Source organism: Vicugna pacos, chromosome 16, assembly GCF_048564905.1.
Source record: "Vicugna pacos chromosome 16, VicPac4, whole genome shotgun sequence".
In the NCBI taxonomy this organism is placed as follows: Eukaryota; Metazoa; Chordata; class Mammalia; order Artiodactyla; family Camelidae; genus Vicugna; species Vicugna pacos.
The window spans coordinates 62,578,065-62,591,062 of record NC_133002.1 but is presented as its reverse complement, the minus strand read 5'-3'; the positions used below and the strand labels follow the sequence as shown (position 1 = coordinate 62,591,062).

The following is a 12,998-nucleotide window of genomic DNA, read 5'->3' as shown; positions in this document are numbered from 1 at the left end:
CTTCTCTTTCTTTTTCCTCTTGTATTTGACAGATGTTTCCAAGGCATTGTGAAGAAGACACAAGTGCAAGTTTTCCATCTAGTGAGATCCAGCGACTGCAGGAGCAGAACAGAAGCTTGCGGAACGCTATTGCGCAGATGAGGAAAGAAATGGAAGCTCTAAGTGATCAGGTTCTTCCTTCTGCCCGGTTAGGAGGGGAGACCTCAGGAGCAGACCCACCTGGCCCACAGGCAGCAGCTGACGCCCCCATTCCCGGTGAGCAGAAGGGGGACGGGGAGGGTGAGGGCCAGGCTCCTCGGGGTCGAAAACAGGCTTCGTGTGGTGTTTTGTCGAGAACATCCCCTGTAATAAATTCCTGCAACGTCTGACGGCTGCCTTTCCTCCCAGGGAAGGGGTCTGAAGTCAGGTGTTAATATGCAAGACTTTTTATCGATAAGTGGAAGGAGCAGCGAGGGGGCACGGCGCCTGCTAGGACGGCTGCGCTCGGGACACAGCTGCTGTGTCCCGAGGGACTGGGGAGCAGGAGGCGCCCCCTGCTCGTGCTTGGGCCTCCCTGGGGAGCCCGGCCAGCATGACTCTGGACCCTGCGCTCTGTCTGGGGGCAGCAGGGCGGCCTGAGGGGCGGGCGGGGAGGGCGCAGATTGAGGGTGAAGGGCGAGGGTGTAAACACATGCGCCCTGTGTTTACTGGTTTTTTTGGAAGGTTACGTTCTGGCCCTTGAAGCAGAAATGCAGAATCTAAAGCATAAATTCAAAACACTGGAAGCACAACTGGAGGACGTAACAGACCCTTCGAGGACGTCCGTGCCCTGTGCTGGCCTCCAGCCCAGTGTCCCGGCCCCCGCAGACCCCACCGGTGAGAGTTCTTGTCTCGACGTGCTGTGCCGCTGCCCCAGGGCCGGCAGCCAGGGCCCGGTGCCCCTCGGCCCACCGTCCCGACCCCTCACCCTGTCTCCACGTAAATGGTGGGCTCCATCGCCGAAGGCCTTAATTTACAACAAGCTTACTGGTCGGTCACTTGCTCCGTGGTCAGGCCAGCACCACAGGGCCCGTTCTGGCCTCCTTCCTCCTTGCTCTTGGTTTCCTCCTCTAACAGCCGAAGCCTGGCTCCCAACTCCGTCCGCTTCCGGTGCCTAGGTGCGCACGGCCCCCCGTGGAGGCCCTTCTGCCGCCCAGGGGCCCCGCCCTCCGTGCCAGGCCCCCCGAACGCCAACGGCCCCACCAGGCAGCCCGGTGCCCCGCGTGGTTTGTGGGCCAGGACGGAGAGGCGGGCGAGCGGGGCGTCCAGCTTCCTCGTCGTCTTGTCCTAAGTTCTGGAAGCCCCCTCCGCCCCGACGCTGGTGTCTCCTGCTTCTCTCTCTGGTGTTACTTCCCCTGGTGGAGTCTCCAGCGAGACGCTGATCACAGCTGGCTTGCTTCCCGATTCTGAGGAAAACGTTCAACATTTCACTGTTAGATTTAATACTAACTTTTTTAAAATCAGTCAGATTAAGGATATCCGTCTCAGCTCCTGTTGTAACACAGACCTCTGCTCGCTCTCACGACTCTGTCGGGCTCTGCTCTGTGTGTTTGGAAGCTTTGCCGTTAGGCGTGTGCTTGTCTAGAGCCGTTGCGTTTCCTGGGCGAGCCGACCTTCACGTGCGTTTGTGACGCTCTGCTTCCTCCCAGGTCCTCCTCTCGGGCCGGCCCCCCCACCCTGCGCTGTTCTGACAGGCGTTTGCCTGTGTGTCATCATCCGCCACTGACCTTTAACCCACCTCCCTCTCACACTCGAAGGGAGTTTCTCGTAGGCAGCAACTAGTTAGGCCAGTTTTTAAACCCATCTTGCTGACACCTCGACGAACCGCCGGGACCGTCTGCACCCGGAGGCTGGTGCTGCGTCGTGAGCCTAGTCTGCCGTTTCCTCTTTGCTCCCTGCCAGGCGCTTGGGTGTGCTTTAGCGTTCCACTTTAATTCATCTGCGGTTTTGAGTGTGTCTCCCTGGGTGCTTTGCAAACAGTGTCTGCTCCAGAGACCACAGTATACTTATCACAGTCAGCTGGTGTCAGCATGTTGCAGTTTGAGGGGGAGCGTGGGGGCACCACCAGGCAGGCCGCCCCGCCCTTATTGCCGCAACTGCTGCGTCTCCGCACGTGGCAAAATCAGGCAGGGTTTCCATTTTTGCTTTCGATGTCCAGCATGATTTTAAACCTCAAGAGGAAAAGTACGGTCCGTTCTCTTACCCAGATCCTTCTCCTCGACTCTTTCCTGATTCCAGGCTGCCAGATGGCCTTGTGTCTGAAGTTCTGTGGTTAGCAGTTCCTTCCAGCAGGGCTGCCGTGACAAACTCCCTTGGTTTTTCCTTCATCTGAGACTTCTTCACCTTCACCCCCGAAGGGTGCAGTCACTGGTGTAAAATGATGAGTTGACAGTTCTTTGCTCTCAGCACTTAAACTGCACCGTTTTCTTCGGGCGACGGTTCCTTCTGAGAAGCCCATGCCGCTGGGGTCCTTGTCCCCACAGATCCAGCGTCACTTAGCTCTGCTGCTCTCGAGAGTTTGTCTGTGGTTTCAGAATCGGCTGATGGCGGTCTGGGCGTAGGTTCCTTGGCTCATCCGTTTGGACATTGACTCTGAAGGTGTTTGTCTTTGGCCAGGTTTGAGAAGGTCTCAAGCATCACTTCTTCAGGTATTTTTACAGCTCCTCTCTTTCCTTTTGGAGCTCGAATGGCGAGAGCGTTGGACCCCGGTGTCTGTCCCGGTGTTCTCTCCGTTCTCAGGCTAGAGAATGTCTGTATCTTCAGGTTCTCCTACTGAGCCCATCCAGTGAGATTTTTACAACATTTCAGGTTTAAAATTTCCATTTTTTCCCTTTGTATCTTGCATTCCTTTGCTGAAACTTCTGTTTTTACCACTTGCCCTAAGGGTGTGTCAGATTGCCTGTTGGGGCAGCTTTAATTCCACAGTCACCTTGCTGTTGTCTCTTCATTCAAGGGGAGATTTTCCTTGCTGTTGATCCACTGAGGAGCTTGGATTCTGCCATGGACGTCGAGGATCACGTCGTGGGGCCCCGGCCCTCGCTGAGCCTTTTGCAGCTCTGCTTCTGTCCCGCCGGCAGCTGCGGGGCTCCCTTTTCCTGGTCTCAGCTCAGTGGTGTCTTTGGCCTGTGCAGGAAGACGGGCCGGGGGGGACTCCCTGCGGCCCGGCCCCTGAAGCCCGAGCTCCCAGCCTCCCTGCCTGCTTTCCCTCACCATCCGGAACCTCCTCCCGGAGCAGAGCGTGTGGTGTCTGGGGCTCCCGCTGTCTTAGGGGAGGGCGGGTGGGGCACACTCACCTCGTCCGGAATGAGAGGCTTAAACTGGCCTGCGATGTGAAAGCAGCGCTGTGTTTCCGGAGTAAACTCAGAGAGGTGTGCTCCGCGAGCGCTTCGCTGGGAACGAGCGCATCCATGTTCACATGTGAGGCTGGCCTGCGCCTCCGCTTCCTCGCGGCGTCCACATCGGGGCTCGGAGTCGGGGTTGTTCTGGCCTCGCAGACCTGTTGGGAGAGGCCCCTCTTTCTCTGCTTTCTGGAAAAGCTCGTGTTAGACCTAACGTTAATTTTTCCATAACCAGTGGACAGACTTCAACCGTGAAACCAGCTGGGCAGAGAATTCTCCTTGTGGGAAGATTTTAAACTGAGTTCGGGCTTTTCACAGGTTTAGGGCTGTCTAGACCTGCCTTTCTGTGTCATTTTTTGATGTTGTGTTTTGCTAGAAAGTTGTCTGTTTCACTTAAACTTCCAAAACCTCGGCGTAAAGTTGCTTATGGGAGTGTGTTCTCCGCAGGGCTTCAGAGCCTCCGGGCTCTAGAGCTACAGCCCTTCCGTTTGCTGCGCTGTCTCTGTCCCTGTTTCTTGGCCGGCCTCTCCCGGGACCTGGCTTTTGCGAAGAACCGCCGCTGGTCTTGCCGCCTGCCGCACTCAGCTTCCCGTTTCCGCAGCATTCAGCGTCGGCTTTGTCCCGTCCTTCCTTCTACTCTGGTTGTCTTTTCCCCCTCACTTTTGACATGAATGTTCAGCTCATTTGTCTTCTTTTCTAAAATAAGCTTCTACGCCTAAATAAGTAATAAGTAGTTTTGAAAGGACGCTTTAGATGCATTCCTCAAGTTTTAATAGTCATGATTTTGCAATAATTCGGGTCGAAATTTCTGACGGCCTCTGTGATTCCTTCTTTGAGCCGTGGGCCACACGAGCCCTGTGACCCCAGCCAGCCAAGCGACTGGCGGTCGTGCAGACTTGCCCCTGCTGGACACCAGCTGGGCAGGCTGGGGTTTCTCTCTGCAGAGTCCCGCTTTCCCAGCGCAGGGAGCACTCTTCACGGGCAGCACCTCTCAGTCTTCGTTGGGACCCCACCATGCCCGCGAGGCCTGGGGGACAGTGAGCCAAGAGGCCACGCCTGCACCCTGGTGACAGGATGCCCAGCTCCGCGGAGGTTGGTGGGGAGGCCCTGGGCTCGGGGAGATGTGTCTGACTCATCTGCTGTTCCTGCAGGAGGGGCTGCGTTGGGCCATGGTGCATCCACGGGGCTGGCGCTCAGGCGGCTTCGAGACAGGGCACATCTCTTGAACTTCCTGGTGGCGCGACTCAGACAGAAGGTACGGCCACCCTGATGCTCAAGCTGGGGGTCTCCTGACCAGAGAGGGACCTGGCCATGACCTCTCTGTGCCTCAGGGTCCCTCCCAGGAAGGGGTCATGGTAGGGGCAGCCGCTTCCCCTCCTGTGTGTTCCTGGAGGGCACGCGGTGAGGCTAGGGAGCCTGGGGGACACCGGGGCAGCGCCTGTGGTCGAGCACTCGGAGCCCGGTCTCTGCCTGCCCTGGCGGGTCCCCGGGCCCGAGCCCTGCGGGAGCCCACGGCATGAGTGCCGAGCGCAGTCCCCGCTGCCGTCTGGAGCCCTCGGCGGACGCTGCCTTTCTGCTTCCGGTGCAGACGGGCCAGCGGGACAGGCTCCAGCGGGCGCCACAGCCCGCGCCTTGCTGCTGCTAATTCACGGTAGCGCTTACTTCAGTGGGGTTTTTAGCTGTGGCAGAACGTCCACAACAGAGGTCACCATTTTCACACGTACAGTTCAGTGATGGCGAGTGTAGTCACTGCTGTGTTCCCAGAGCTTTTCATCACTTGCACAGAAACCCTGTCCACGCTCAACGCCGACGCCCCGCTCCCCCCGCCAGCCCCGGCCCCTCTGCTCGTTCTGTCTCTGCACCTGCTCCTCCGGGAGCCTCCACGTGGAGTCATGCAGAATCTGTCCGCCTGTGACCTGCTCACTTCACCCAGCGTCCGGTCCTTGAGGCTCATCCACGTGTAGCCCGTGTCCCAGCCTCTTCCCTCTGGAGAAAGGAGGACACCCCGCGCTGTCATTCCCCCAAACTGCTGGGCCCTGGGGCACCATGGACGGGCTGCGCAGGTGTCCGGGTGCACACGTGGGTGGAGCTGCCGGGTTGCAGGGTAGTTCTGTCATTAACTTCTGAGGACCCGCCAAGGGTTTCTGCAGCGCTCCGCCCCCAGCTGCGCGTGGGGAGCTTCCAGCGAGTGGTCCTCACCTGCGCCGGCCCCTGGGTCCTCCGGACTGCAGCTGTCCCCGCAGGCCCGAGGTGGACCTTGACGCGGTGAGATTTGCATTTTCCTGGTGGAAAATGACGTTGAGCATCTTCTCACGTGCTTATTGGCCATTCATCTGTCATCTTTGGAGAAACGTCCGTGAATGTCCTCTGCCCGCTTCTGACCGGGTTGTCTGTCTTTTTATTGTTCAGTTGCCAGAGTTCTTGGCATGTCCTGGACACAAGGCCCTTGGCACGTGCGCTTTGCAGAATCCCTCTCCTGGTCCCTGGCTCGTCCTCACAGTCTCGACAGAGCCCTTGGAAGCGCAGTTCTCACTGCTGGTGCTGCGGGATCACACGTCCTGCCGCCTTTGCACCTGTGTTTCCCGTGAGGCAATTTTCACATGTCCTTTTAAGTCCACGAGTACATGAAACACCATCCCGTAGGCCCTGCGTCTTCCGTGACACAGCTCCTGGCTGGTGCAGACCACACTGAGCTCTCCATCCCCTGCAGGGAGCAGGCCGTGCGCGGAAGTCAGACGCCCTGTCGTGGTTCATGAAGCACGTTTGTGCTGCTGTGACGGAGGCGAGTGCGCCCCCTTTCCTGCTGCTGTCTGTAGGGCTGCAGACCTCCGTCACCCGCCACACGTGAGGGGAGGGTGGTCTTCAGGTCTGTGGCCTTTCCCAGCTCTGCCCCACCGTCGCCAAACAGGAAGTCAACGGTGAAACGAGAGCTGTGACTTTCTCTTGGTGCCCATGAAGGTTACCTGAGAAACACGGCCCGCCTAGAAGTGCCACTTGTTTCTTACTTGCCAGTGTCTGTGTATCAGATGGTCACCTTTTCCGGTGTGTCTGTGACAAAGAACGAGACACTCACCGCGAGTCCTGTGTAGGAGTCCCCGGAGCAGGAAGGTCACGTTTCTCTCCCTGAGAATCGAACGGGCCCGTCGAGGGTGCGGAAAGGTGTTCCTGTGCCCCTGCCCGTCCTTCCCCCCGTCGTCGGGAGAGGCGCTGCAGGCAGGGATGGCCGGGCTCTGGCCGGGCCCCTGCGTCGGGGTCTCCTGGCCACCCTGCAGCCCCCAGCTCGTGCCCCCGGCCAGGCTTCTCCTGCCCCTTCGGTCTACCTCGGCCTTCTGTCTGCTCACCGGTCGTCCTCTCCCTTGGGACAGGCTTAGGACTTCGTCTGTCCATGCCTCCCGGGACTGGAGCCCAGGAAAAGGGTTTTGAGGCCTCTGTCCAGACCCGTCCGTGCACAGACCCTCCCCGACCAGCCTTGGGGTCCAGTGTGTGGGCGCTGCTGCAGGTGCCCACGTCCCCATGTGTCCACTCTGGGGGCGTGAGTGGAGCTGCCTCGGGGCCTGGCCCAGTGGGGCCAGAAGAACAGCGGCTTTGGTGGTGGGGGTGTGGGTCTGCGGGTGGTGGAATTAAGCCAGAGAGGAGACTGACGGGCCTGTGTCCTTCTGGTTTTCCTGTCCTCCCCAAAGATCTGCTCCAGAGCCGACGTCCTCCTTCCTAACTCTGACTCTAAAACGGTCTCCCAGGTGCTGCGGGGGCCCCTGGACATGGACGCCATCCAGCGAGAGCTTCCCCACGAGCTGGACCAGGTGCACCTGGAGGTTTTGCAGCTGCAGAAGCAGGTGGCCAAGCTTGAGAAGCATCTCGGGTCAGCCTGGAAGGAAGGCGGGGGCGCATCCAGCAGGCAGCAGCCGCCCGCCTCAGACACCATGGCCCTCGGGGGAGAGGTAGGTGCCCTGCCGGCTGTGCCCGCGTTCCCGCCGGCCGGCCGGGGTTCTCCCCTGTGGGCTCACTGCGTCCCGAGCGGGGCTGGTCTCGAGGACAGGTCGGCCGGCGGTGGGCCTGCCCCGCTCTCCCTCTCCTTCCCCACCTGGCTCTGCGTGGGGGCGGACAGACACGCTTGCCCTCCAGTCTCGGAAGTCTCTCCATTTAAAGCCAGGCAGGAAGCCTGCACGTGTGAACGGGGCTCTTCTGTTTCCTCTGACACAAGAGTCCTCGACTGTGCACTTCGAGGGCCTGTGAAGCCCTGAGACGGATGCCAGGCTGTGGCTCTCGCTTCCAGAGGCTCCTCGTGGGTGGGCTCCAAGGTGAGCTTCTGCCTGGAGCAGGGGAGGCCCGGCCCCCTGGCATGGGCGCCCCGGACTCTCCTGTCCTGGGCCCGCACCTAGTGCCAGGGCAGCCTCGTGGCTGGGGTGAGCCAGGGTCCCTGGAGGGAACATCATGGTCGCACATATACCTGGGCCACCTTCCCGCCCAGCGTGCACCGGGTGGAAATGCTGTGAAGACCGGCATCCGGACCCGCCCCCTGAGACAATCAGACACCTGCGGTCACCTGCATGTCTGCCCCCTGCGACTGCATGTGCCACCTGGGCTGACCCACAGCTGCCTGTGATCACCCGCGTTACCTGTGTTACCTTGGGCTTGCAGACAGTGACCTGCTCATGACGGAAGGTTTCAGGGCAGTAAAGTGACGTCTGGAAGATGCTGGGAGTCCTCAGGCAGAAGCAGCTTGGGTCACGTGTGTCCCAGGGGCTCTCGGCCCACAGGCCAGGCTTTGAGAGCGATACTTAGGGACACAGGAGCGCCAGGGCTCCGGGACCTACTGTCAGGGGCTGGGAGGACTTGGATGGGAGAGGCAGCCGACAGCCCTCTCTGGCTCAAGGAACACAAGGGGGCCAGCCGAGCCGTGGTGGGGTGCACGTGTGAGGAGTGCCTGCTGCGGGGGACAGGCAGGCGTTGGGGAGGGGGCACCAAACCCTCTGTACTGTCTCCCAGGACCCCAGACCTCCCTGTCACTCAGGGTAAGTCCAGGGGCCCTGGGCCCGGCTGGGCAGCAGGTGCCAGCAGCGATGCCGCCGCTTCTCCCGGTGCCACCGGGGCCCTCCCGTAACTCACCAGTCCCGAAGAGGGACGAGACCGTGCACGTGAGAGGAAGTTAAACCCCAGGTGTTGAATCCCAGGGCAGCAGGGCTGGGAGCTGAAGCAGCGTGAGGCCGCATTGCTGTCCCAGGGTGGGTGGAAGAGCGAGCTCTGGGGCCTTAGTTTCTGCACGACTACCAGGGTCCCACGCCCCTTCCAGGTCTCACCATCCTGTGATTTTAGTGGGTCTCTCCTGGGTGAGAAACTGGAGGCACAGAAAACCTTCCACTTGGCCCAGACCCACCCCTGCTCCCAGCCATCACAGCCCAGCGGGTGTGGTGCCCGGAGCAGAGGGTGCGGGCTCTGGGCTTCCAGGGCCGGGCGAGGCGGTCAGGAGGGCCAGGATGCCCCGTGGGCTGGGGTTGGAGTCTCCAGAGTGAAAGCTGGGGTTAAGAAAGAAGGAGGTGTTCACACACCCGGCTCTGCCCACTGGCGCCCGAGGGGCTGTCTGTGCCGGCGGTGAGCACTCCCTGGGCCCGGAGCAGGATCCTGAACTTCTGGCTCTGCTGAGAGTAACCAGGGTACATGGCTGATTCCACCATGGAGACATGACAAGGAGGCAGGAACCAGCCTGCAGGGGTAGAGGGCTCCCACTGACCTGTTCCAGGACCATCAGTCCCAGAGCCAGGGTCACAGTGCATTGAGTAAGACAGGGAATCAGTCACGCCGGTGCAGGTGTGCGGACAAGGAAGGAAAGGAGGACAGAAAGCCCTTCCTCACTGACCAGGTCGACTGCAGATGGGCAATGGGAAGGCCTCAGTGGATGCTGGACAAGCTGTTTGAGTGGTGGCACCCGCACATTTGTTTTCACGGAGGTGCTGGGGATGCACCAAGGACCTCGTGCATGCTCAGCACACGCTCTGCCCCAATCTGCACCCACCCCTACCCCCAAATTCTCAGTCGCGAAAGGAAAACAGTGCCTTTCCAGTAGGGTAGCCTGTGGACCACCCCCAACCAAGGAATCCGCTTCCACTGCCAGTGCAGGACAGACGGACACAGCCTCACTCCAGAGTCTAAGCACAAAGCTTCAGACAGGCCCAGACCCAGGACACACTGAAACCCACAGACCGTCCTGCTGGGGGACTGAGGGCACCAGGAAGGATGCTTGCTGGACTGCTGGGCAGGTGCCCGTGGGCTTTGCTTTAAGATCACACCACCACGTCCCTGGGAAGCTTCTGGTTCGGGTCAAAGGTTACTGTGAAGATGTGCTTGCTTTTGGGTGGCGCACGTGGACGTGCTCAGGTGTAAAGGCGCACGATGCCTCCAGCTTACCCTCCAGTGTCTCAGGGAGGAATGTACGTGGCGGGGTGCGGCTTCTCTGCGGGCCTGAGACCCTGCCCCACGAGGCCCGTCCCCCACCGAGAAAGTCAGGGACCTGCTGACCCCAGGAGCTCCCCATAGTCACAGGAGACCTTGGTGGGCAGGCGGCTGCAGCCTCCTGTTTCTCAGCCCGGTGTCCCTCGGCCTGGTGCGCACTCAGGCCCCGCCCTCCTGCGGGCCGCGCTGCCAGGTCCCCGGGCCTCCCCCACCACTGGGGGGCAGTATTGGCTGGCGAGCCCTCCCGCTGGCTCTGCCTGGAAGCTCGGGACCTGCTGCCTCTCCCCAGGCCTTGGCCTGGCCTCCCGCCTCTCTTCTCCCTGGAGCCCACTCCCTCCGCACCTCCCTTTGGGAACAGAATCATCGTTAGGACCCCTCAGCTTTTCCTCCGCCTCGCAGACGTTTCCCTCTGGCTGAGATGCGGGACCAGCGCTCAGCGCAGGGGAGGGAGGGAGGGAGGGCGGGAGGGCGGGCGGACAGGGTGGGACCCCAGACCCTAAACACAGCGGTTCAGAAGCTCCTGGGTGTCTCAGGCCATCATGAGCATCTTGTCCATGCCGGGGAGCTTCTGGAGTCATCAGAACAGGTTTCATCTTGCCAGGAACTGAGCTGGAGAGAGGTGGATCCCCTGCCTGCAGCCCCCGCCCCCGTGTGGCCACGGTGATCAGAACCTGAGCCGTCAAGACCAGGGCTCAGCCCCCAGCCCAGCCCCGTCCTGGACAGTCCCAGCTCCTTGGCTCTGTCCGGGCTGACTCTGGGGTGGGGGCAGGGGCGCCTGCTTTTGGGATTTTCCAATCTCTGGGTGTTCTGAGGTTTGCAGAGTTTCTGTTTTCAGTATTGCCCTTTCTTGACTTAAAATAACACGAGACCCCAACAGCGTGTCCTTGTAGAGGATCAGCCCTGGAGAGAGGGTGTCCTGGCCAGTCCCCCAGAGCCAGGCTACACACCTGGAAGCTGGGAGGCGTTCCCGGGGGATCAGCTCAGCCACCGGGGCTTGTGCAGCCCTGTATGTGAACCCACACCTCCGAGACGCTGCCAGCCTGCGGCCCAGCTCACGTCCTGTTCCCTGGACCCCCTGAGCCAGCCGGCCCGGGGCTGCGGGCGGAGGACTTCCTCTGAGCCCCCGCCGTGCAGTGTCACCTCCACGCCCTTCATGCCGCAGTCAGGCACGTGGGAAGCAGCGTCATGCTGTCACTTTGGCTCCCAGGCCACCCGAGGGCACATGCGCCTGCCAGCCCTGGAAGGGACACCAGGAAGCGGGGCCGGGACAGGGCGTGCTGGCCTGTTCCAAGGGCACAGAGCCGGTTCCTCGTTAGGCGCCAGCTTGCGGGCCGGATCTGCGCAGTGTGGCTTTTCACAGGTGTCGGAGTGGCCAAGCCTAAGTAGGCCACCTTCTTCCCTCGGGGCCCTGGGCCTCGGACACCAGGCTCTCTTGGGCCCCCGCCCAGCCCAGAGGCTGCCACACAAAGTCTCCTTTTCCCTGTCTCCCCGACACCCCACCCCGTTCCAAAGGCCCCTCACACCTGCGGGTGTGACCTCGCATCTGCGTAGGAGCCACACGGTTGGACCTCAGGTCCAGGCTGGGGTAGTGGGGGCACTAGTGGGACAGGGGGCCGCACAGTGCTGCCCAGCGAGGGGGCTCAGGCCTCCGTGTTGGCCCAGGGCAGCCCCAGGCCTAGAAGCTAAGGCCCCAGGAGACTGCCGCTCCCTCCCTCAGCCTCCTTTGCTTTCTCTCTACACCTTTGTCAGGGTCAGGGTGGTGGGAACCCTGGGCGGGCCTGCAGCTGGGGACGGTGATAGAGACATGGAGCCGAGAGAAGGCAGGGCGCTGAGTGAGCAAGGCCAGAAGGACCCGGGGCGGGAAGAGGAGAGGGAGGCTGGGGTCCCAGCACAGGCCTCCTGCAGGGTCTCTGTCAGCCCCCTTCCACACCAGGAAGGCAGCACACGGGTGGCTGGTGACCACGGGGCCCCGCGAAGGGGTCCGATCATGTGTGTAGCTCCCACGGTCCGAGGGCACCACTGGAGGCCAGGCCCGGGTGCCCACTGGCTCCTCTTCGCTGGAGCAGGGCACACGGAGTGACTGAGGGCAACAGGCCTTGGCCTGGGAGACTCCAGGGCCTTCCTCACCCCCGTGAGAGAGACGGCCCCAGATGCCTGGCGGGTCTCTGTCTCGCTGCTGGAGCGGGAAACCCTCGTCCCTCTTGTCTGTCGTGCTGGAGGGGCGTCCCCCGTGGTGCCAGTTCCGGGACAGCAGTCAGGCGGCAGCCCCACCGTCTGCAGGCCACACTCGTGTCCCCTTTTCCAGCTGAGGGCTTGTCCGACACTGACTGATGCAGGGGTTTGTTCACAGGGCAGAGACGCAGGACCCACGGGGACCGAGGACCAGGGGGCGCAGACCCCGAAGGCCGTTTTCCTGCAGAGGAAACTCAAGGAGGCAGCCAGGAAAATCCTGCGGCTGCGCCAGGAGAAGGAGCAGCTCCTGGAGATGGGGAACCGGCTCCGCGCGGAGCTTGGCCACCTCGCCAGTGAGTCCCGCCCAGAGTGCTGCCTGCCCCGCCGGGTTCCCGCACGGTGGATGCAGAGCGCCCAGAGGTGCCCTGGGGAGGGGGTGCCCAGCGGAGGTGGGGGCCTGACCCAGACCCCCCGAGAGCCGGAGGGGGAGCAGAAGTGCAGCCAGGCGAGGCCCCACGCAGAGCCCCGTGAACCCACTCCCCTGGCAGCGTGTGTGAGCGGAACACGGCAGGTCCCTGTGACGGCCGCAGAGGCGGCCTGTCCCCAGGGCGTTCGGGCCGTGCCCTCTGCCCCTGCTGCCTGCGTCCAACAGCCCTTAGGGCTCCCTGTCTTGTCTTAATCCCATCGATTCCCCGCCCACGCGTCTAAACTTTGCTGTTCTTTGACCTTGGCCTCCAAGCCAAGCCCTGCCTCTGCCAGGGTGACCTCCTGGGTCCCCAAGGCCCAGACCTTCCTCCTGCTCCCTCTGGCTTTCCTTCCAATGAACTTTTTCCGTGAACCTATGCCTAGTGTGCAAGAAGAGGTCCTGGGTTCAATCCCCAGCTCCTCCAGCAAACAGACAAACAGGCCTAATTTAAAACAGCTAGACATGGGAAAGTCAAAGATCCACAGATCTGACGCCATTACGTTTTAAAGCGTCTCTAAGGAAGAGCCGTCGAGAACACAGAGAAAGCCCGTAACAGG

General features: G+C 61.5%; 1 protein-coding gene across 16 annotated transcripts in view; it reads left to right on the top strand.

The window, feature by feature from the left end:
- CCDC57 (coiled-coil domain containing 57) overlaps positions 1 to 12,998 on the top strand; it is a 71,504-nt gene that overhangs the window by 28,969 nt on the left and 29,537 nt on the right. For 12 of the 16 annotated variants that reach the window (XM_072939912.1, XM_072939916.1, XM_072939909.1 and 9 more), the window contains 5 exons: positions 33 to 255; positions 703 to 855; positions 4,508 to 4,611; positions 7,094 to 7,294; positions 12,154 to 12,328. In XM_072939912.1, the coding sequence (XP_072796013.1) occupies positions 33 to 255; positions 703 to 855; positions 4,508 to 4,611; positions 7,094 to 7,294; positions 12,154 to 12,328 (856 nt within the window). Of the gene's footprint in view, positions 1 to 32; positions 256 to 702; positions 856 to 4,507; positions 4,612 to 5,495; positions 7,295 to 7,502; positions 7,655 to 12,153; positions 12,329 to 12,998 lie in introns of those variants that run through there. The other 4 variants (XR_012059906.1, XR_012059905.1, XR_012059907.1 and 1 more) reach the window with 3 other exon arrangements.